Here is a 22,239-nt window from a genome sequence, read left to right on the forward strand (position 1 = left end):
AGGGGAAAGTGATCACAAAAAAGATAAAGATGGGATCAGAAAGCACAGGGTGGGTTGTGGTTACTCACCTGCAATGGCCATAAACTGTATGTGCACATTTTCTTCCAAAGTCTGCAAAGAAAAGACACAAACAAGCATTAGAAAATCAGTCGCTTTGCTTATTGACCTTCCAGCTCTCCTGATGTTAGCTGGCTCTCACTCCCATTATGACTGATACTGTAAATGTCGCTCAGTGTTTTTTTGAAAGGTCACACAGCTCTGCGATCCTTGATGTTTAACTCTGGGAAGCGAAGGGCGTGTGTTTGTTTGATACAGTGGTGTGAAAACAGGCAGGCTGACAGAAACTAGAGAAAATCTTGCTTTCATGTTTGATTAAGAACTGTAGTGAGAGTAGCATCGAGGTGATAAACACCAGAGCCTCAATGTAGAACAAATCTTAGTCATTAAAATGATCATCAGTGTTCATTATGTTTGCAGATAATCAGTCATCCAGGTCATAGGATATCTGGAGAAAGTGACGGCTGACTTAAATGCTAAATGGACGGCACTCATAGAGGCCTTTACAGCACACACACACTCTGCCATCAGCCTGGGCCGAGTGCAGCAGCCCCATGTAAATGTGAATCGTGTCATTTCTGTAGCTCTGCTCCACCACACTCGAGCAAATTTTAATGGATTTAAAAAATGTCTCTGGATTTAATATTGACTGAAAACCACAAGTAAAAGCAGCTCCTCTGAAGCTCCTCATGTGAAACGCCCACTGCGGCATCCTGCAGCTGTTTGAATATGACCTCTCTGAAACTCTGGTGATGCACAACTCAAAGTGAATCTGTAAGATTTGAAATAGCAAGAAAGACTAAACTCTGCCTCGGCGAGAGAAGAGCTGCATCCAGTAAAGAACTGGCACAAGAAGAAAGTACAGTATAACTTCCCAGGCCTGCCATTGGCTGGATATTTTGAATTTTACCAAAACAAGGAGGCGTTTCATTTTGAAAAGGTCATTTGTCTGCAGCCTCCTGGCTCCTGTCAGACGTTTCCTCACACACAGAATGAATGAAACAAAGATGCACCGAGGGGGAAGTTTCTGAACAGTGTACCCAAAAAGAAGTGATAAAGTTCATCTGAGGAAATACAAGCAGGGCGGTCTGATTTCCAGCATCCTCATAGATGATGAAAAGCAATGACTTTAGGACACTTGATAAAATAAGATAAAGACTGGTCTGGATGTATCTGTGAACATCTGTATCTAAAGCAAGAGCAGATAAAATAACAATAATACAAATACTACTACTACTACTACTACTACTAAAAATAATAATAATAACTTCACCAGATTTTCCGTGCCTAGTTATGGTCACTAAGCTCTTCTTGGACAACCACTGAAGGATGATTTAGGGAACAGCCCATTTCTAATTTAAGTTCAAATTACAATGAAATAAAATGAATCAGCAGTGATGCGTTTCAGTGTCGTCTGTGAACTTTAACGTCGTTTCCAGCCCTTTTTAAACTCTCATCATATCCCGGCAGCGTGCTGAATAAACGGATGTAAGAAGCGGCAGTTTGTTAGAAACACCCAGCGCGTGTGCTCACACATCGCTCCCCATCAGCTCCCCTCGCGCCGTACTCACCGGTCCGTCCCGGTAAACGGTCCAGTACACGTACATCGTGACCAGCAGGCACGCGGCCACCAGCAGGTTCTGCAGGGCGACGACCACCGCCAGCTTCCTCGCGCGCCTCTCCCGGTGGACCACGCGACCTCCGTCAGCATCCATCCTCTTGCGCTCCAACGGTGCTCTGCGCGCCCTGCGGGAGCTCAGCGAGCCTTTAAACGCGAGCCGAAAGGAGGGGAGTGACTGGAAGGAAACTGCTCGTGATCTACTCTTTATTTTGTATGTGAGCGCGTGGGTGGGTGGGATTGAGGGGGGCGGTTGCAGCGTGCCCGTTCGACACACACATACATAGGGTTACGGACATGCACGCGCAAACACACAAACAGCCTGCGGAAGAAGCGGGAGTGAAACCAGCGCACCGGGAGCTGATTGGCTGACTGTGCGACTCCGGCGCAGCGCGCCTCGCTGATGCTGGTACACAAACTGAGTGAAACCTCCCACATGATGTACGCTTCAATCACGGTGATGTTCCCATAAGATTCACACGGGGCGACAGATGTGAAGCCGCCGGGGAAGCGGGGCCACAGCCTGTTTCTAGGAAAGACAAAAAATGGTCCTGTGACAACGAGCGAGGCGCGTTCACCACTTCAGCATTAAGTTTCATGTTGTTCATGTTATGTAAAATAATCCTTTATTAATCACACAGCTGGGAAACTATTAATTACTTTAGGTTAAATTAACAGCTGCGTACATAAATACGTAAAGGGCAATGACATTCATAAGACAGGGCACCTTGCTGTGTGGTGATGAATCCAAAAGCATACAAAAATAAAATAAAATAAAATAAAATAAAATAAAATAAAATAAATAACATCAGTGCTGGAGCATCCTGGTCAGGGCCCCTCATTACCACCCACAGCCCAAAGTCCTTTTGCTATTATAGATATTATTAATTTAAAGAATGGTTTAACATTTTGGAAAATAAACGCTTCTTCATGTTCTCAGGTCTGTATGCTCAATATGAAGCTACAGCCGGCATGGTGTTAGCTTAGCATTAAGACTGGAAACTGCTAGTCTCCTATGCTCAAAGGGAACAGGGGCCACCTGGAAACACCTCTGAAATCAGCAAATTAAAATCTTGTTTAATCAAGGAAATCAGTGCATGTGTTCACAAGTATTCTGTCACAACCCCACAGGTAAAAGCAGTGTGTCATTTTTGAGCTTTAGAGCCAGGCTGGCGGTTTTCCCCTCATTCAACTTTTCACACTAAGCTAACCAGCAGCCGGCAGCAGGAGACAGATTACCATAAACTGACTGCCGTACACTGAACATGCCTTGCACTACAGTTTGGCTTGTCTCATCTGTGTAGTTCCCCCTTTCAAATCCAAATGTTGCAAGACACTCTCAGTGAGGTGTCGAGCCAAGTCAAAGGAGAGTTTTCCGCAAAGTTTCCGCTGATCTGTATCACTGTAAAACCTGACAGAAGCACAGGAGCGGTGTCGCTGCCACACATTTGAGCATTTGTGGTGCTTGTTGAGAGTCAACAGTCATCACGACATCACACACCGGATTTGACACTCCTGTGTTTGATGCCGGGACTTGTACGGTGTGTCACGCTCAGTGATGAATGACTTTATGAGGCTTTGTGGTACTTTGATTATCCCAGATAGCGTCTGTAACATATAGATATTATCCTACAGGGACATCTAGTGTCTGCAGTACGAGTGAGGGACTTACAAGTGCCTGTTTTAGTGTACTTTTACAACTTTGTTCAAAAACAGTGTAGTACTCTGCGATCAAAAAGAGGGAAAAATGATAAAGGCTGAATGCTGTATTGCATGATAACCGCTGCTGCTAATTAGCATCTCTGAGTGCCAGCACAATATGAAGAAACTCAGCGTGCTCCTTGCATCTAGAAGCACCTTCAGTACTTCCTCTGATACACCCAGACATGCCTTGACGTGTTAAAATCTGTGGTTTCCACCAAAGTTTCAATGTTTTGGTACATGTCCTGAGTAAAACACCTGCTTAGCCCAAACGAAACAGGTGTCCTACATCATCTGGCTTGTTGCACACAAAACACAGAGAGGCTGGATGTGACAGCAAGACAGAGCAGGCAGCTGAGGGTAAACATCTGACTGTGGGAAAGGGGGATGTTCCACATGGTTTCAGAGTTAAGTTTCCCCTCTGTGGGTGTCGCAAAAACAACAAAACTGGAGAATAAGAGTTAACAGCTTGTAGCCACGATGCCACCAGGAACACGGTTAACAATCAAGGTGTTTGTAAAGTTGTCAAAGGTCAAGTGATAAGGATAAGCTCTTGTGGTGAAAGATGATCTGTAACAGAAGCACACGCTCAAATGGGGAAATCCATCAGCAGCAGCAGTGCAACGACACTTAGATCTGTTCACAGGCCGCAGATATTCAATTCAAGGAACAGGTCAGAGTCAGCGGACGGGAGACTTTTGGACGAGCCGGGCATTTTCAAGTTCAGCTGACAGGCAGACATCGACGAAGAGCAAGAGGATGAGGAAAGTTTGAGTTTGTGGAATAAAAGTGCAATCAGGTTAATCAGCAGCAGCCCACACACATCCTTTTAAACACTGCTACACCCTTAGTGTGTGAACATGATGTGGAGGCAGTTGCAGACATGTTTAAGGTTAAAAGTTGAAAATCAGGGTTAGGGTTGATATTGATATGACGTTACCTGTGTGCAGTTCAGTTACAGACAGCTGCTCGGAGGATCAGACCTCAGGACAGCTGGATGTCCCTGACTTACCCACAGGTGTGCAAACTACGACTGAAAACACCTCCTCACCTCATCAATGCCTGCGTGTGCCCCCCCCACCCAAAAGACTTTATTTTGTTTTGATGAGAAAACTACATTGGTGCTGTGTTTCAGCAGTTATCTGTTTAAAACTCCAGATAACATAAATGAAACAGACCTCTTAATCTGAGGGCAGAGATCAGTGAGACAAACGCTGAAATGCAGTTTGTTTTGAGACAATCTCGGGTCATGGAGGCAACTGAAGTCCCACAGGGACGGGAGGTGCCATTTGTAATCGCCCGTCTGACTGATGCGCGGCTGAAGAAGAGTGGCCGCTGCCTCGGATCGGAGCTAAATTTAGCGGGTGAGAAGTGATTCAAATTTGGAAAAATGAAAACAAAATTTTACAGGAAGTGAGACGATGAGATGATTAAAAGTGCTTATTATAAACTGAACGGTAACTGCAACCAGAGCATTCCACATATGACCTGTAAACGCATCTCGGATTCAGTCTGACTAACATGAAAAATATCTGAGCAAGTAAAAGTAAGACCAAAGTGAAAGTCCCTTCCAACATGAACGCTGCACCACATCAAACCCGTTTCTTTTTCTTTTTTTATAGTAGCAGCGACAGCATGAACACACATTCCAAAACAGACTTTGTGCTTTTTCAGTGGTGAGCTCGGGGGGAAAAGATGACTGACAGAGAACCACAATTAAATAGATCATACTTTAATGCTGAAGATGAACCCACACACCTGACCTCTGCGTCCCCTCGCTTCAAGTCTGTCATGTCAGTAGCTTTCTTATGTTACGGCACGATATGGCGCTCTTCCATCCACGCACCCACGCTCACACGCACGCAAGCACGCACCCTTTACTTTATTTAATATTATAATCCACAAATGTGTACTCTTTCATAATTCTATGTCACTACTTCATTAAATATGTACACGGTGACGGCGCAGGGCCGAGTTGGCTCTCTTTTCCTTCCGGTTCAGTTTCAGTTGGAGAAAGAAAAAAGAAAAAACATTATCAGATCTGAAGTGATTTAACGTCCTGTCATCTCAGCGGGGACCTGCCTTTCAGTGTCTTGGACCGTAAGCTCCAAACAGCCTGAAATGTTTCTCACTGAGGCGTCGATGGCTCATTTTCACCTTCCCTTCCTCCTCCTCTGAGTGTCTACGCCCTTCTGAGCACCATCCTTCCTCCTTAGCTGGCTCCTAAGGAAAGGCTGGACTTGGCACAAGGCGGGAGTGTCGACTCAAACAGCAGGAGCAGATGGAGGAGTTCTTACCGCAGACACTGTCCTCTAGTGTACAACAGTCCTGAGAAGTTTATATAGTTTAAGATGATACACTCACAAGGGGGGAGAGATACACCGTCTTTGCTCCACCCTGTCGATCCCGTTACTCAGTCTGCATCTCTTTCTTTAACACCAGGGCTCGTCCACTTCCTCCTCTCCAGGCTCAGGAAGTTAAGTCCTGGCAGTTCCTGTTCCTCTGTTTTCTCCGGTCCCTGGTTTCTAGGGATGTGGGAGGTTCATTCGGTCCTCTATTAGAGTGTTGTCGGGGCCTTGGGACTCCATACACTGCTTGACCGTTGCTATGACCCCAGACAGACGCCTGTCCAGGGCGGCCAGGTGCGGCTCGGCCAGCACCGGGTGGATGGGGTCGAACGCCAGCGCCTGGCGCATGGCTGAACTCAGAGCTCCGCTTCTCAGCAGGTTTAACCTGTTCCACGTGGACACGCGAATCCTGGCAGAGGAAGGAAAAGAAGAGACGATATCGTAAACGATCGAGTAATGGAAAATTGATCATGGAGAGCTGAGACGTGACCATTTCTGCAGGACTCACATGCAGCACTGATAGAGGGGCGCGAGGATGCTTCTCTCGTCCAGAGCTGCGTTCCCGAAGCTGCGCACAGAACAGGAAACAAACAACACATGATTACGATTAAAAATCAGAGTGAGGCGACTGAAGCCTGTCTGCGCTGCGGTTAAGAGAAGCCATCAAAGCGCATCACACACACACACGCCTCACTGGCCACTGTCGAGAACTGCACACACACTTTCAAAGGCAAGGCGACGGACGGACGAACACACACACACACACACACACACACACACACACACAAACAAACACACACACAGAGCAAAGTGAAGTGAAGCACAGGAGTGTGTTCCTCTTTGAGCACCTCAAACCAACAGCAGCTTCTCTGTGCGATGCAATGTTTTTCAGTGATGTGCTTTAAACTGCATCCACGGCTGTGTGTTACACGTCATGGAACAAAGTGCCGTTTCCTCTCCACCGCATTATGCACACTTGGCTGTGTTGTGTTCTGTATTGTGCTTAAAAGTGTGCCACACGTGGCATTTTTAAATCTGCACCAGCTGTTCCTCATCTGCACCCACGGCCCCATCCCTCACAATCATCACAATTTGTCTGAGTTGGACTGAATGCTCCTGGTTTACTTTGCTCTAAAGCACACTCTGCATCCTCTGTTTGGAATATACCTGTTTGCATCCCAGTGCAGTATGTGAAAATGATATCATCAGTGTCTCGACTGTGGCCGGTAAAAGCTGTTTCGATTGCCTCACTCCGCCTTTCCGCCTTCCGCCATTCTGCTGACTGACAATAATTCTTCAAAAATGTTAACAAGTGAGACAGAGAAGTTTCCACTGTTTGTTTCGATCACCGAAAACAAAGAAGATGAACGGCTCGATGTCCTCGCTTCATGGAAGTGGCTGAACACCGTGAGTCAGATGTAAAGTAGTTTCAGTGGCAGTGAGTGAGTTCCTGAAAACAAGGCATGCTGGAAAAAAGTGAAAATGAAAAAACTCGAATAATCCCCTCACGGCCGTAAGGCTCTGCCCGTCTGTCCACACTCATCTAATATTTGTAGGGAGGACTTTGAAGGAATTTAATAAAAGGGATGAGGTGGGTTTTTTGGTGAAATGGAAGTTCTCACTACACTTAAATGAATCCAGAGAATAACAGAGAGCTCATCACTGTCAATATCAGCAGGACCAATGCGTGCTTCTGTTCCTGAGTTACGCTGCTGAATAATGGTCAGAAAAGTGTTTTGTCACAGCTGACATTTGACCTGTTGGACCGTTTATTCCAACCCTGGTTAAGTTAATGCGCCAAAACCTGTGAACTGATAAACTGATAAAGAAGTTTCCAGTGAGTCAGTGCTGCAGATTCACGTTGATGGCAAAACTCACACATCAGACTTTACATTTATTTGTATTTCTTGTTAAACCGACTAAATCTGAAAATGAAGCAATCCTCCTCCTGTATGGATGTGGTTTAACGTTATACCTCAGAGGGTGTGTTTAAGGGTCCTTTTTTTCATTTCTAAATGACTCATCTTCGTGTTTTTGATGAAGAAGGTGATGCTGATTGTTAAAATCCCTCTCATCATCGCTCACCTCTTGGCGTTGTCGAGCAGAATGAGCATGCTGGCGCCGCCGTCATCCTGGAAACTCTCGTAGTGATGCCGATCTGCGTTCCCGATGAGATAATCAAATATGGCAGTGTCGATGACGTCCAGCAGCCTCGGCCCCGCGTCGTACGGTGGCATTTTCTTCACCGCCTCGCAGTAACTCTCATCGTATTCCCACCTGGAGGATTGACACACAATTCCACTGAAATCATCACCTGAATCTACCGTGTTTACAACAAATGGTCTGTCATGCATGCACGCACACACACACACACACACACACAGCTCTAAACCACTGGCCCTCACAAAAACACTCAAAATGTGGTTTCTGTTTTTTCATGAGCAGCAGCTCTTTTAAAAAGAGATATTCCTTTTCTGTGGTACAGTAATCACTTTTTATTGGACCGTGCAGTGGTCCAATTGTGTTTTCCAGCTGCTAGGCATCCAAAAATAAACAAATAAATAAATAAATGAAAAAATCAGGACTAAATAAAGTGTGTCTGAACGTCTGTAACTCAGCAGCACTCAGTGTCACATTTCAAGAGAGACCAAAGCCATGCATGAACTCTACGAGGCTGAAGAGCAGCTTTCTGCTCTGAGCGTGCCTTGGACGCTGTTTTTGGCTAGTTTTACAGCAATAGGAAGGGGCAACCCTGTCTTGCATAGTTTTGTGATCTTACATAATCTTAAATTTCTGCACTTTGAAATGGAGCTGAGCTTCTGTGAGAGGAATGCCTGATGACGCGAGGAGCGCTCAGCGGGGAGCATCATCACAGCCGAGCCGAGCCGAGCTGGTCTGCGCGCACACATTCGGCTTTATCTCAGCAGCTGCACCGTCCTCAGCGGGAAGAAAGTGAAGCTGATTTGAAGTGAAATTCTGTCCACATTCACTCTTCAGACTTTCTGTAAAGTCAGCTTTTGTTTCATATTTAATGACCGCTGAGAGACTGTGAACTTTCATGATCAAAGCAAAGTCTCTGCTGGTGTCAGTGTAATGTGTTGATGATCCCGCCGGATCTCCACTGAAGCTCCAGAGTGTAGCGTGAAGTGGCATGTGCTGAGGTTGCCGATCGCAACCAACTGATACCCCTCGTCTCACCCCTTCCCTGCAGTGTCCACTAAAAAATGGTGCTATTTAGAGTCAGTGTTGGTTTGTCTTTTCTGGGCTGCTGTAGAAACATGGCAGACTTTGTGACTCTCTGTCGATATAAAGAGCTCGTTCTAAGCTAATGAAAAGACAACAATTCTTATTTCCAGGCACTAATGAAGACATGTTCTGCCTAAATCTAACATACTAGATCTTTAAAGCAGCTCTTGGCACAAAATTCATCTCAAGCCATCATTCACAATTTGACTGGTTCTACTTGATTGTAGAAAGAAAGTATTAGCTTATTATACCGGAGACAAAAGATATATGTACACACTGTGCCCCCGAACTTGAGCAATAGAAAAGCAGAAGCAGTTCGACAAGCAACAAGCTAATGAAGATGAGGAGTCCGCTTGCGAAAGAGCAAAAACAAGCTGAAAGAGGAACAACTGTGAGCTCTGTGCGACGTTCTCCATTTCATACGGCTGAACGTGCACGTCCTGTGTGGAAAAGGATTTTCCTTTTTGTCAGAGGTGCAGATCATGCAGAGCGCTGCACAAACCTTCAGCGGGGATGTGAGAGCAAAGTTGCAGCCTGCTGAATTATGGGGGCTGCGTTTGATGGATCAGAGGACACATGAGACTCCACTGAGAGAACGAGTGAGCCGAAAGCAAGCACGAAGACGCCTGGCAGCGTCGTCAGAGTGTGACTTGGTCCAAATACTGAATATAAGCAATCCAGATTGTTGCTCCGACATCTTCCGCTGCCTTTGAGCAGAGCAGCACGTAAGAAGGGACACCGTGAAAAACAAGTACACGTCTGGATTACTGTGCTGATGATGCATGGCATGAAAAATGCTGTTTTACCACTAGTGAGTGAAACTGTGATTTTCTTTTATCTTAGTAATGGAGAAATTATAACTCAGTAATAATTCAGGTTGAAATTCAGCTAAGTTTGAACTAACAACAGGCTGCTGCTCTTTAAGCTTAAGGCAGCTCTTTAATGACACGTAAACGTAATTGGTTTTTCGTATATGCCTGTAATTAAGTAATTTCCACAAAGTTTCTGGAAAAGAACAATATAATTTAGTACAATCGATGAAAATAGAAAATAGGAATGTACTTGAAAGAAAATAATAATTTGCTTGGAAATTCTTCATTCTTCATATATGTTGCTCGCCTGTAGACACACATGATCAGCTGATCGGGTGTGCGCTGATTAAAAGACCCTCAGTTAAACTAGAAATGAACACACAGAATCAATAATTGAACACTTCCCCCAATGATTAAAAAAAATAATTTGCAGGAAACATCTTCAAAATCATTAAGGAGTTACAGACATGTAAAATAACTTCTTCTTTTTTTAACCTATTAAATTAACACATAAAATGATCAAACTGATGGATTTGCTCCAACTTAAAAGAACTGACAAAAACTGCTGACAATAAATAATCTAAATAATACCAGGGAGTGACACCGCTCTGCTATCACGTCACATTATGCTAGTCGTCTCGTACGAGCATCTAATCTGCCTAAACTGCAAAGAGACGACCTCAAACCCTGTGAAGTAAAACCTCTCAATGCTTTAAGTTCAGTGATATTTTCATTTTCACCTTCAGGTATTCAGTCCCTGATAAAACAGAAACCACCCGCCCATTACTCAGGCACCAAATAATAAGATAACTGATATCATGCTCTACCCTGAGTCATGTAGCCCTCCTTCAGTCACCCTCCCACCCCTAGAAATGTTTCTCAGAATGAAGGAGTAGGAGTGTCATTACAGAAAGTGCAGGCCAGTGTCTTTACCACCACCACTGACCCGAAATGCCATCGCTATGGAAGAGCTGACGCTCAGCCTCAGCACGGCAACATTTCCATTTCCTTCTGACAAACATTAGCGACTATCACTCAAGTCATGGGATTTTCCCTGACTTTAAACACTGATGAAATAACTGCAAAGATCCTTTCCGGAGTCAAACTCAACACCCACCTGGCCAGTTTCCCCTCTCTGTAGGTGCGCCCCCAGGGGTGTCGGTGTTTCTGCAATGGCCAGACGTCAGGCAGCCAAAGCGTTAAAGACCCCTCCATTATCTCTCCCTCAGCACACGCTGGCTCGCTCTCCCGACAGTAATAACACTTTCCGTAGAAACATGTATTATTACCTGCAGAGAGACAGAAAAAGGTGCCCATGAGAATAAATCCACTTCACCGTGTCGTCCTGACAGGGATGCAAACAGGTGAGGAGGTACGATACGAAGCAGTCTGCTGTTCAGTGCAGCAAACCAAAGCGAAAAGAGTGTTAAGAAGAGTTAAGAAAGTGTGAACAGAGAGTTAGAGACACATGCAGGATACATTGATCACTGGCATCGATATGTCTGCCTCGCGTGGACATCCAGATTTTGTCTTTACACAGAAGGAAAGCTACAATTACCTCCCTGTGGTTGATTCCAGTCAATAATCTCTAGAGAGACACATGCTGTCTTCACTGAGACTGTTTAAACAGAAGACAGGCTGAGCTTCATCACACGGTGCAACGACAATCACCTGAAACTCAATATCAGCAGCAGCAATCAGCTCGTGGTGGACTGCAACGCTCCAGATACGAATGCTGCTGCAAAGAAGCTACGAACTGTGAAACGTGGAGGCTTCACACACATCTTCAGCACAGAAGATCTACACATCAGCACAGGGTCAAGGATTAGTGTCACCAATTCAGCATCTGACCAAATGTCAAACATGGTCCCAATTTGTTCTTCTGTTCCCGAGTTAAGGTGTTGGACGAGTGTTTTCACAGAGCTTTGCCCTGTTGGATACAAAATCTCATCACTTTAGCAGTTTATCCTGAGACGTTTGTGTCAAATCTTGTCATAATTACTGTATGAATTCTTGGGTTATGTCCTAACACGTGTGGTGAGGCCACATTGACCTTTGACCACGACCAACTGAATCACTTCATCCACTGAGTCCAGGTGGACGTTTGTGGTAAATCTGAAGGAATTTCCCCAAGGACGGATGGACGGATGACAACCTGAAAACATAATGTCACAGAGGCATAAAAACACTACACACGAGCGTGCACAAGCAGATGATTAAAAAAGCAAAGGGGAGTTCAGGAAGGAAAAAAAAGGAAGTGTTGCACAGTGATTCAGAGACAAAAATATCACCGTCCACCTGTAAGCTCCTCATCAACAGCCTGTCCACTGCGCTACATGCAGACGCAGCCGCTGTCGTACAGGCAGCCGACAGAGCAGCTCTTCCTCGGGCCCGTCCTCCACGGTCCACCACAAAACAGCTTACTCTCAAACCATGCGATGACATTTCACAACTTCACGTTTAACTCACAGAAACCAGAGTTAGGTTAAATTCCCGACACATTGCAAATTCATAACCAGACCTTTTAATTGATAAGATGATCGTTGGCAGTCCCCGAAGTGTAGAAGGATCCTGAGAGTTAATTTACAGCACGTCTCAAATTCAGCACATTTTCACGTGAACTGCCCTCACTGCGCACCTAAAATCCAGCTGATAGAAAACTTAAGTTTCTAGAAAATGTTAATTATCTTCTGTCCTCCACATCAAATAAACTACATGACTAAGGCTCTATTTAAAAGTCCAGTTATTTCACGCCTTGCTACAACTAACACATCTTGCACGTTCATTTTTCAGCACATACAGTACAAAGAAAGTTCGCGACTCACATCAGACTTGGACCAACAAACGGCGGTACAAGCAGAGCCCTGCAACAAAGTGAGCCAACAGACCTGAGATAAATATCACTCTTATTAAACTTCAAATGTTCAGATGTTACAGAGACTCTCACAGGACAATTTCTGTTATTCTATGTTCATATATTTAGTTAGATTTTTTAACAATTGCTATTACTCTATGTTTCTATACTTATTTTTTACGACGTTTTATTCTCATCCTTATTCTTCTTTATTGTATATATTGGACATTTATGTGTGTGTTCAACCTGCTGCTGCAGCAAAAGAATTCTCCAAATTGGGATCAACTAAGTCTAAGTCAAAGTCTACGGTGCTGAGTCAAGATGATCATTTCTGAGGGTGTAGTCTGCCGTGCGTTTGGGTATATATATCATAACGATTTCTTCGTGCAGCTCAGTGGTTGACCACTGCGCAGCAAGAACTGTTGACAGACTCTTGACAAAGCTTCTGGGAAAGATGTTCCTTTTGAATTTTGGAAATTCACACTTAAATGCTGTGAGCAGTAAAAACAGAAGTGGCTTTATTGTGGTGACAATACAAATCTCAGATATTTAGAAAACCAAAACTTTACACATGAATACATGCATCTAAAAAAGGGGTCTTTTGCATTCTGTCACACAGCCCATTTGAAGTTTTTCTGTTTTTGATATTTCTGTTGAGAACAAAATGACACATCTGTGCAAATGCCTATCACACTGTGACAGTGGGTGTTATTCGATCAACCGGCTGTAAACCACAACTGCAGACACTTGCAGAGATGAGTCATATAATGTCAAACACGGTTTGGCGGTAAGTGAAAGCTTTAAACATAAGGCTACTTACAGCACACAAAAGGCATGAATGGCCTGAGCAGCTGGTGAATCAGACACAAAATGCTGAAAAAACTCTGGAACATAACGAGGAGAAAATGCCACACAGTTGTGACAACGTGGGTCAACAGCAGAAGAAGAGAGGCAGCGAGGACGAGCGGCGGCGTTCACCTTTAACAGCGGCTGAAAAGATGACATCTGAGATGTTTTTGGTTTTTTTATTACCACAAGGTTAATCAGATCACGTCAGATTGTGATGAATTTAAAGCGTGTAAAAAGGCTCTCTGCATTCATCTACTGAGCGCTGACAGTTAGCCAGCTGGCTAATGAGGCATTCACAGAAGTGCTGATTGACCTGTGCTGAAACACAGAAAAGACCACAGAGATCCGGGTTGTCAGGTCACACCTGCCGAGCTGCCGACTCCAAATCCATTTACTACAGAGCATAACAGATTTGTTCTCATGGCACCATGTCAGCGAATACGGATTTTCACTTCCTACCAACAACAATGTTCCGAAATAAAAAATACATTTTTTTTTTTTTTGCTAAAGCATCGGAAAAATAGAAAAAAAAAAAGTCCACCACAACTTCCTACGAGGACAAGGTGACATCATCAAACGCCTTGTTTTGTCCTTTCAACAGTCCAAAACCTTAAAATATCACGTTTACTATCATGTCAGACGAGGAAAAGCAGCAGATCTTCACTCTGAAGAAGGTGGAACCATCAAATGTTCCCTAAATGACGAATCGAGCAGCAAAACAGTTCTAATAAAAAAACTGTCCGTGACTGAGTTTGAGTTTAATTTCTCTTTTATAGATTCTGTTTTCATTCTATTCTTATTTCATACATTGGTATCTTCCTGCATTTATCTGTACGTATTTCCATCCTTGTGCTGCTGAACACCTGCACTTCCCCTGGGGGCATCAATAACATCTTATCTTATCGATTTATAGCGTAATCGTTGCAGTTCTTTGATATTTAACAATCTTTGCCGTTTGTCGCACAGGCAGGGAGCCATGGATCGCCGCACTAAAGAGGAGCTCCGCCCGTTTTACACATCAAAGTGTGTTCACAGGTTTCAGGTAAAGCGGCTGTAAATGTGGTGAGGCGTTTGTGGCTCCAGAGGGAGCGGCGCGCGGTCTGACACATGTCCTCCAGGGATGTCACTCGAGTCACCGTCGGCTGGTGGTGAAGACTCGACTTGCGAAAATGAAAAACATCTGGAGGTGAGGAGCCACAGAGAAGCCCACTCCTCATCTCTGCTTGAGAAATCTCCCACTGACCTGTCGGTGGTGCATTGTGGGTAATGCAGGACCCGGGTTTTGACAAGAACAAAGATGACATTTCTGGCTCTGCTGCGTTGATTTTGATATTATTTTTAACTTCATCATGAGTCCGACGATGTTATACAAATGACAAACGACACGAAGGTCGATCATCGCATAAAAATCCAACAGCAACACTGCAGCACTGCTCCGGCTCATTTGTAATATTACCCACAGAGGCCAAATACGGCCAGATATTTGAGGGAAGGTTACAACAGTGCAAACAGAAGAGAAAAAACCCACATTGTAGATAAATCTGCTTTGTCATACTGTCTGAGCTTTTGAGAGATTGACAACACTTGACACCTCAAAAATGAAGAGAGAACTGAATCGATCTCTGACACAGTCTGAAAGGGACACTCCAGTGATTTAGTCCTGCACTACTGTACAGTTACTCACATGACACAGATGAGGGAGAAGAAGAGTCAGAATCAAACCAGCAGAGGCCTGAATTTCAGTTTCTAGTACGGGTCAAGGTCTTAAAAACTGAATCCTACATTCCCCATAATTCAACCCATAACATCTCATCACAAAAGCTTCTGTTTGCCAAAGGCGCAAGCATGATTACAGTGTCATCAACCTGATGGTGCCACACCCTCACCCAACAGGACTTTGCAGGCGTATCCTGGTCTAGAATGCTCAGGGGAAAAATAAAACAGGAAATGTGAGTGAGACTGAGAGAGTGAAAACAGAGATCAGAATTAGAGAGAAAGTGGACAGATGAGTCAGAAGAAAGGGAAATCATTCATACAATAGCACCACGCTTGCACTCTGGGACTCAGCTCTGACTGTAAACTGCGAGAGAAGACGAAGGTGTGGACAGATACTGACCCTGCGTGAGGAAGGTGCTCAGCAGCTGGTCTGTGGCCACAGGTTTGATCTCTGTCCGCAGGTTGACGTATCTTCCCACCACCAGAGGTGCTCTCCTGAACCCCAGGATCCTGCACAGAGAACACCGCAACATTACGACACAGTGCCTCAGCTGCATGAACAGATCAGAGCGGATGAACGGCAGACACTCCAATTATGACGCTGGCCCACCTGTCCAGGTGAAAAGCAGCCACCTCTGCGTTGTGTCTGTCATAGCCTGCGTACGGCTCGCCTTCGACCACGTAGTCTCGGTTATATCTGAGGAAGGGTGGAGAGGCCAAGCGTGAGAAAGATGAATCTCTCTTAAGCATTAAGCGTGTAACCGTATTCTTTAGAAATCTGACCTCTTCGGTTTGAAGACCACTTTCTGCCCACCGTCGAGCACCAGCAGGGCCTTCAGCTGCGTGCCCTTATAGCCCACGTCTGCCCGCTCTATCCTGGCAGAGCTGAGGGAGGTGAGCACAGCGGCCAGCTCCGGGGTCTCCTCGGGGTACACCTCTCTCGGGCCCACCCACTGGCTCGCTATCTCCCACGGAGACTGGAGGGTGTGGGTAAGACGAGCTCCCCGGGACAGAGAGAGGCCCGCTTCCATCTGTTAGAGGTGGGCGATAATAGCGCTGTGTGTAATTATACGGATATATATATGTGTGTGTGCCATATGCTCCATAAGCACCGCGAGTGTGTGACTAGCTATAGCCAATTAAAGTTTTGTGCATCCTCCTTCATTAAACTCCCCAATGACAGAACTGTTGTTTCCAAGAGGTCAGAATGTCGTTTCCTGGTATTTACTGTATATGCACATAAGTTTAACAGCTTTAAAACACCTTTTGTTTCACCCGCCCCATTCTTAGGTGAGCAAACTAAAATAGCCTTTTTCTACGCTGCTGTTTAGGCTAACTAACTATCAGATCTAAGAGGTTATAAAAATAACCTGTCCGCCCGCTGAGCCCCTCTAATCAGCACGAGTGGATTTTAAAAGCTTAATTACAAACCAGTCTGCGGCCTCTTTTCCATAGATCTGACGCCCAGCATCTCCAGCCACCTTGGCTCAGCGCTCCATAGCAGCAGTTAACAGTATGGATGTGATTTTGGTTGTGATAGTAAAGATAATGATGCTAAACGTGGTCGGCATCTTTCATACAGCAATATCCTTAGGGTCACCTCTGGCATCTGGGTAAAAATACAGGATGCTACATTTTTCTTTGCCTCTAAGGCTAAGTCGTCCATGCAGGCTTCACTGGTGAGCTGTGGTGTAACTACCCCCCCACCCTGTCCTGCTCCTGTCGCCCCCTGGTGATCATCGACTGGACCACCCGACATGACTGAACATGTTCCTGAAATGCATGGCTGTTTTTTTTTGTTCTCGCTCAGGTGCTTCCTGTTGCCTCAAATATTTTTATGGGGCTTTTTTTATGAAAACATAAAAAAAGCCCTGAGTGTGTGCTCTTGGTTTTAGCCTTGGTTTTTTCAGCTGAGTACAACAACAACAACAACAACAACATGTCCAGACATGTCTGTGAGAGACAGGCGAGGAGCTTGGAAACAAAAGAATTCAATTAGAGCATCTGCACGAAAATTGGGAATAATAAAAACAACAATTTGGAAACTCTGAGCAAAGGAAAACAACAGTTGATGACAGAAACACTGTAAGAGCTGTGAAGAAACAGCTGAGCGCTGCCTTCTGGAGGTTTCTAAAAAAAAAGAAAAAGAAAGAAAACCTCCAGAAGGCAGCATGAACGCATCCCAGTCGGACACGAGCAGAAGACTTCGAGAGCAGAATTACAGAGGCGACACCACAACATGAAAACCTCTCATTGGCAGCAACAATCGGAAGGCCAGATTAGAATTTGCAAAGAAACGCCGAGATGAGTCGTAAAAGCTGGCCCACAAAGTTTTATGGCCAGATGAGACCAAGATAAACCTTTATGACAGCAATGGAAATCTGCACATGATTCAAAGCACACAAGCTCATCCGGGAAGTGGTGTGGCGGTAATGTTGTGGCTTAAGGTTGTGTGGACGCTCCTGAAACCGGCTCACTCGTCTTTATTGATGAATGAAGAATGAATTCAGAGGTCTACCGAAACAACATGTCTGCCAACGTGCAAAGAAACGCATTAAAACTCTTCGGTAAGCGCCCAAAACATACTGCCAAGGAGTTCATCAGGAGGAAAAAGTGGAAGGTTTTCGATGGGTCAAGTCCATCTCCTGACTTAAATCTGACTGGGAATGCATTTCACCTCACGCAAACAGCCAAACGAGGCAAAAGCATCATTTACTTTCAGTTTACTTTAATTCCTTTGCTCTCTGGCATCAGTAGAAAACTCTTCTCCTGCCTCCAGCTCGACTGAAACTCTGCTGCCAGGATTTTGACTCTGGCTAGGAAACATAATCACATTTCAATTATGCTGGCTTCCTCACACTGGCTACCTTTTGCGTTCAGGATTGATTCCAACCCACTCTTCATTACTTACAAAGCCCAGAGAGGCCTCGCCCTGAGTTATTTAACATTAACAGATCTTTTATTGCTCCAGGTTGCTTCCCACTCCCTCAGATCCTCAGATGCATTGCGCTGGTTGTTCCAAGGTCCAGACTGATAGACTGATAAAGGTGATAAGTGCCTTGGTGCTATATCATGTTCTGAAACTGTACGACACAACATGCATGTATAAATACCAGAGAATAAACTCTGACATTCTGATCTCCTGTTTCATCTTTTGATCTCAAATCCACATGTCTTCAGACTTTGCTGTTTCCATACTTTTGGAGGAACCTGTATATATTCTTTAACAAAGCTGAGGGTGAAGATAATCAACCAGCAGCCCGACCTTGCGAAACGCCCTGAGGTCCCGTCGGCTGGCTGCGGAGCCCTCGCCTCCATCCAGCAGGAAGATCTTGGCCAGGCCGAGCAGGAGGAGCACGGCACACAGCACCACCATGCGCTGTTTGAGCTTCATCTCCACACCGACCGGCCCCGACCCCCTCCTCACCCGACGCTGTGTGTGTCCCCCGCGGTTATTGCCCCTCACCCCTGATGCATGGCCCCTGCAGCTCCCCGTCACCTGCCCACTCGCCTGCCCTGTCAGCCGGACTCTACTGAGGGACAGGAGCTTCGCTGGCTTCCTCCTGGAGCTACAATCTGTGCAAACCTGGAGGGAGAGAAACCGAAATGAGAGGGAGGGAAGAGGAGGAGCACAGATAGGAGAGGAAGGGTAAGAGAGAGAGAGATGAAAAATGTACTGTCAATAACGTGCAGAGAAACGGATTGATTTGCTGCCCCTCTCGCTCCCTTCCCCTCCGGGCAGACGCTGACCCAGTGCTGCAGCACAGACGAAGCCTGTCCGGCATCATGTAACTACATCAGGATGGCTCAGGCTGCTCTTTGTTAATGTGCGTGCATCCAGAAGTGCAACACGCCGCAAAACTCGGTGTGTGCAAGGCGAGCAGGTTTGGCTGATATGTGCTGCTGCAGGCTGGGCTGTGCTCAAGCTGCGGGGCCGCATTCAGACCTCACTTGACTGAACAAAAGAATGAACTTGTCTTTTTAATCGCACGTCTCCAGTGACGGGTGACAGATGTGCAGAGGGGGTCAGCTGAAGTGGTGGACCCAGCACAGCCTCCTCTTGCACGGTCTAACCTTGTAAGAGAAACCTCGGTAATATTCCTCCAGTTACACTGCTGAATTCACCTGTCTGCCGGAGGCACACACATTCAGGAAACCAGCCGAAACACGGGGCCTAACGTGTCAGATCTGCGTGTTGTGAGCGTTAAATCACGGCAGTAAAATTAACACAACTGCCACGTTTGACTGGCGGTTAACTGCTGTCGCTAATACACGTTAGCGCCAACCGACGCAACGTTATCAAACCTGTGACACATCGATAACAAGCTAGCCGTTAGCAGGCTAACACGCTGTAAATAACAGCTCGGCTGCTTTTCACACAGCTCAGCCGACACAGCTCCGGCCACGCAGGCAAACGTTTCCTCCACACAAGCGGTCTTTCATGATGTTGGTGCCTTTTTTTTTTTTTAACACCAGTGAGAAAACGGTTGGCCAGCAGCGACCGCATAAAAAACACCCCAAACCTCTCGATGACGGCTCTACTGCGATGCTTTCTACGCGGGTTATTCCTGCATTATTTGCTCGCTCGGGTCACCGCATCTGCAGCGACATCCTCGCATCTATCAGACAGAGATAGCTGCTCCGTGTACCGCTTGCACACCTTGCCGTGTAGGTTAGCTAACGCAGCAGCTAGCTCCAGTCAGGCTACGTCGTCTTGTTTTCACTGGCTCCCACCGAGCTGACTTACCTTATGGCCGCAAGCTGTTCGCCGTCCGCGAAGTAGCTTCCAAGTGTCGGTAAAGTCCTGCGATATTGACGTTACATGTAATGAACTCTCCTGCCGCTAAGTCACGATGGTTTATCATTTTCTCAAGCTCCCCCAGTGGCTCCCTCTCCTCCGCCCTTTTCCTTCGATTCCTTCTCCGGCCTGCCGTGTCCACTTCCGAAACACTTCCTCCTCCTGTAGGTGCTCGGCGCAGCCACCAGGTGGCAGTAGCGCACTATGCGCTCATGGCTGTGCGTTGAGACAGGTGTTTTTAAATGCGACAGCAGTTCTTGACTTTTTAAGATTGTGAACCCTTAAAACAAAGGTCCTCTTACAAACTCTTTTACTGATTGTTTTATTTGAATTACCAACAGAGGCCTGATTGTTTTTTCTGCAATTCCTATCAGTCAAATCAGCTGTTTTCCCTGCTTTCATAGCGTGTTACAGATTATCTTGCCACACCTAAGTGTGAGCCAGCATTTTACTAGAGTTTTGTGTTAAAAAAAAAAACCTTAAAAATTGTACTCAATAAAAAAAAACCCTGATGGATACATTATATTATATATAGCAAAGTCCTGAATATACTTTGTCTGGCTGGCAAAAAAATGTAAATTACATATGTAATGTTTTCCTTTAGTGACTTGTCCCTCACTGCAAATTACCCAATAGCTGTTCATGCTAGAACCCCCCAAAATTCCAACATCTGCGCTATAAGCCAACACAATTAGAGTAACTGGAGTTAATGTAATCTGTTGCTTGATATTTTGTTGGCAGATTCAAGAGGATACATTTTGGATAATGTTTTAATGATGAAATTAAGCTGACTCTGCAGGAGACATCCCTTTGGGCGAGTTTCCTCGACAGTTACAGCAGCTCTCAATCATCCCTGCTGCTTCAACGACTTGAAAGAGTAGCTTGAAAAAGGCTGGAACTGATTGTTTGTATTTATATAATATTGAGCAATGTAATACAACTGTGATGCAACACACACTCACTGGAGCACAGCCTTCTGCCATGGCCCAGATAAACAGTCACACACAATCTGACAGAACAGAACAATGAACACGAGACTGATGTGTGGAGTAAAAAAGGGCAGAGTGTTTATTGGTTCTCAGTCTTCACACCAGGCAGCGCATCGCTCGGCGGTGAGGTCACAGCGCTCGCCGCAGTCATGACACAGGCAGACAGAGACAGACACACGCGCAGCCAGGTAAAGGATCAGGGTCAAAGGTCATTGTTGCTGACGTTCTTGGTGAACGGTGAACGATGCCTGTCCGGCGCACGGGAGGCTCACATTCACGCCGATTCTACTTCTCCACCAAATCAGAGGATTAACACGTTGTTTAAGCCGACTGAAGACACTTCCTACGGCTGAGCCCTTCATCTCAGCTGTCATGACCGTTCAAAAGAATGAATTCAGAGAGCAGGTTCACTCAAACACAGTTAATACAGGGCAAATTGTGCATTTGTAGACAGTGTGGTCAAATTAAAGGAAACAACATGAACATTGACAGCAGAAGGGGGAATTTCCAAGCATGGCATCAAGTTTCTTTTTAATAGCCAAATATGATCTCAAGTGAGGAGCACTTGACATTTCATCCACTCATCCCACAACAGATGATGATGGGGTCATTATGTTAGTAGCGATCAGCCTTGAAATCCAAGAAATGAGCTGACTCAAACCACAAAACATCCCCAAACGAAACACGTGTTTCCGTTATTTTGACCACACGCTGTACAAAAATGATAGTAATAAAAAAAAAAATCATGTAAACTCAGGTTGCAGCGAGGAAAAACCTCACAGAAAGCGCTCGACATGATCTGGGTTTTTCTCGAGGGAACGATTGTTAAACCCAAAATGATTCAAATGAACCTCAAATGAACCAGAAGTCTGGTTGGGTTTAAAACTCCACATCGGTTTCTTTCATCGTTCTTAATTACCATCAAACAGAGAGAAAGGAAATGTGATGAAGGATGGCGACTGTCACTGGGTTAGAGTGTTTCTGAGGCGGCATCAATTCTCGCTTCTCTGCACCAATTAGACAGCATATTACAAATGACAGCAGGTTCAGCTCGTCTGAATATGAAAGGGAGGAGATAAAGCAGCCACCATCTGCAGACGTACACAGCTAAACAGTCTCTAAACCCCAAACTCCGTCTCACACACTTCACTTATTTCAATCACGGACTCCCTTAGTCCGCAGCCAACCAATCACATTCAAGCACCAGCAACGATCGGCCTCCGTAGAGCCTCAGCTCTGGGATTTCGTCAC

General features: G+C 45.4%; 2 protein-coding genes across 7 annotated transcripts in view; both read right to left on the reverse strand.

The window, feature by feature from the left end:
• ralgps2 (Ral GEF with PH domain and SH3 binding motif 2) overlaps positions 1-22,239 on the reverse strand; it is a 188,538-nt gene that overhangs the window by 95,538 nt on the left and 70,761 nt on the right. For 5 of the 6 annotated variants that reach the window (XM_070960350.1, XM_070960345.1, XM_070960349.1 and 2 more), the window contains one exon: positions 21,045-22,239. This exon is cut by the window's right edge and continues 2,674 nt beyond it. The exons of the other annotated variant lie outside the window; for it this stretch is intronic. The gene's annotated coding sequence lies outside the window, so the exon portion shown is untranslated. Of the gene's footprint in view, positions 1-21,044 lie in introns of those variants that run through there. 6 annotated transcript variants of the gene reach the window in all.
• Positions 4,995-20,156, reverse strand: fam20b (FAM20B glycosaminoglycan xylosylkinase). The gene is made up of 9 exons (XM_070961569.1): positions 19,949-20,156; positions 18,467-18,787; positions 15,985-16,232; positions 15,812-15,898; positions 15,602-15,711; positions 10,900-11,071; positions 7,810-8,001; positions 6,233-6,292; positions 4,995-6,133 (listed from the first exon to the last, which is right to left on the reverse strand). Exons 2-9 carry the CDS (start codon positions 18,593-18,595, stop codon positions 5,902-5,904), a joined length of 1,230 nt encoding a protein of 409 aa, XP_070817670.1. The 5' UTR covers positions 18,596-18,787; positions 19,949-20,156; the 3' UTR covers positions 4,995-5,901.

This window comes from Chaetodon trifascialis, chromosome 4 (genome assembly GCF_039877785.1).
Source record: "Chaetodon trifascialis isolate fChaTrf1 chromosome 4, fChaTrf1.hap1, whole genome shotgun sequence".
In the NCBI taxonomy this organism is placed as follows: domain Eukaryota; kingdom Metazoa; phylum Chordata; class Actinopteri; order Chaetodontiformes; family Chaetodontidae; genus Chaetodon; species Chaetodon trifascialis.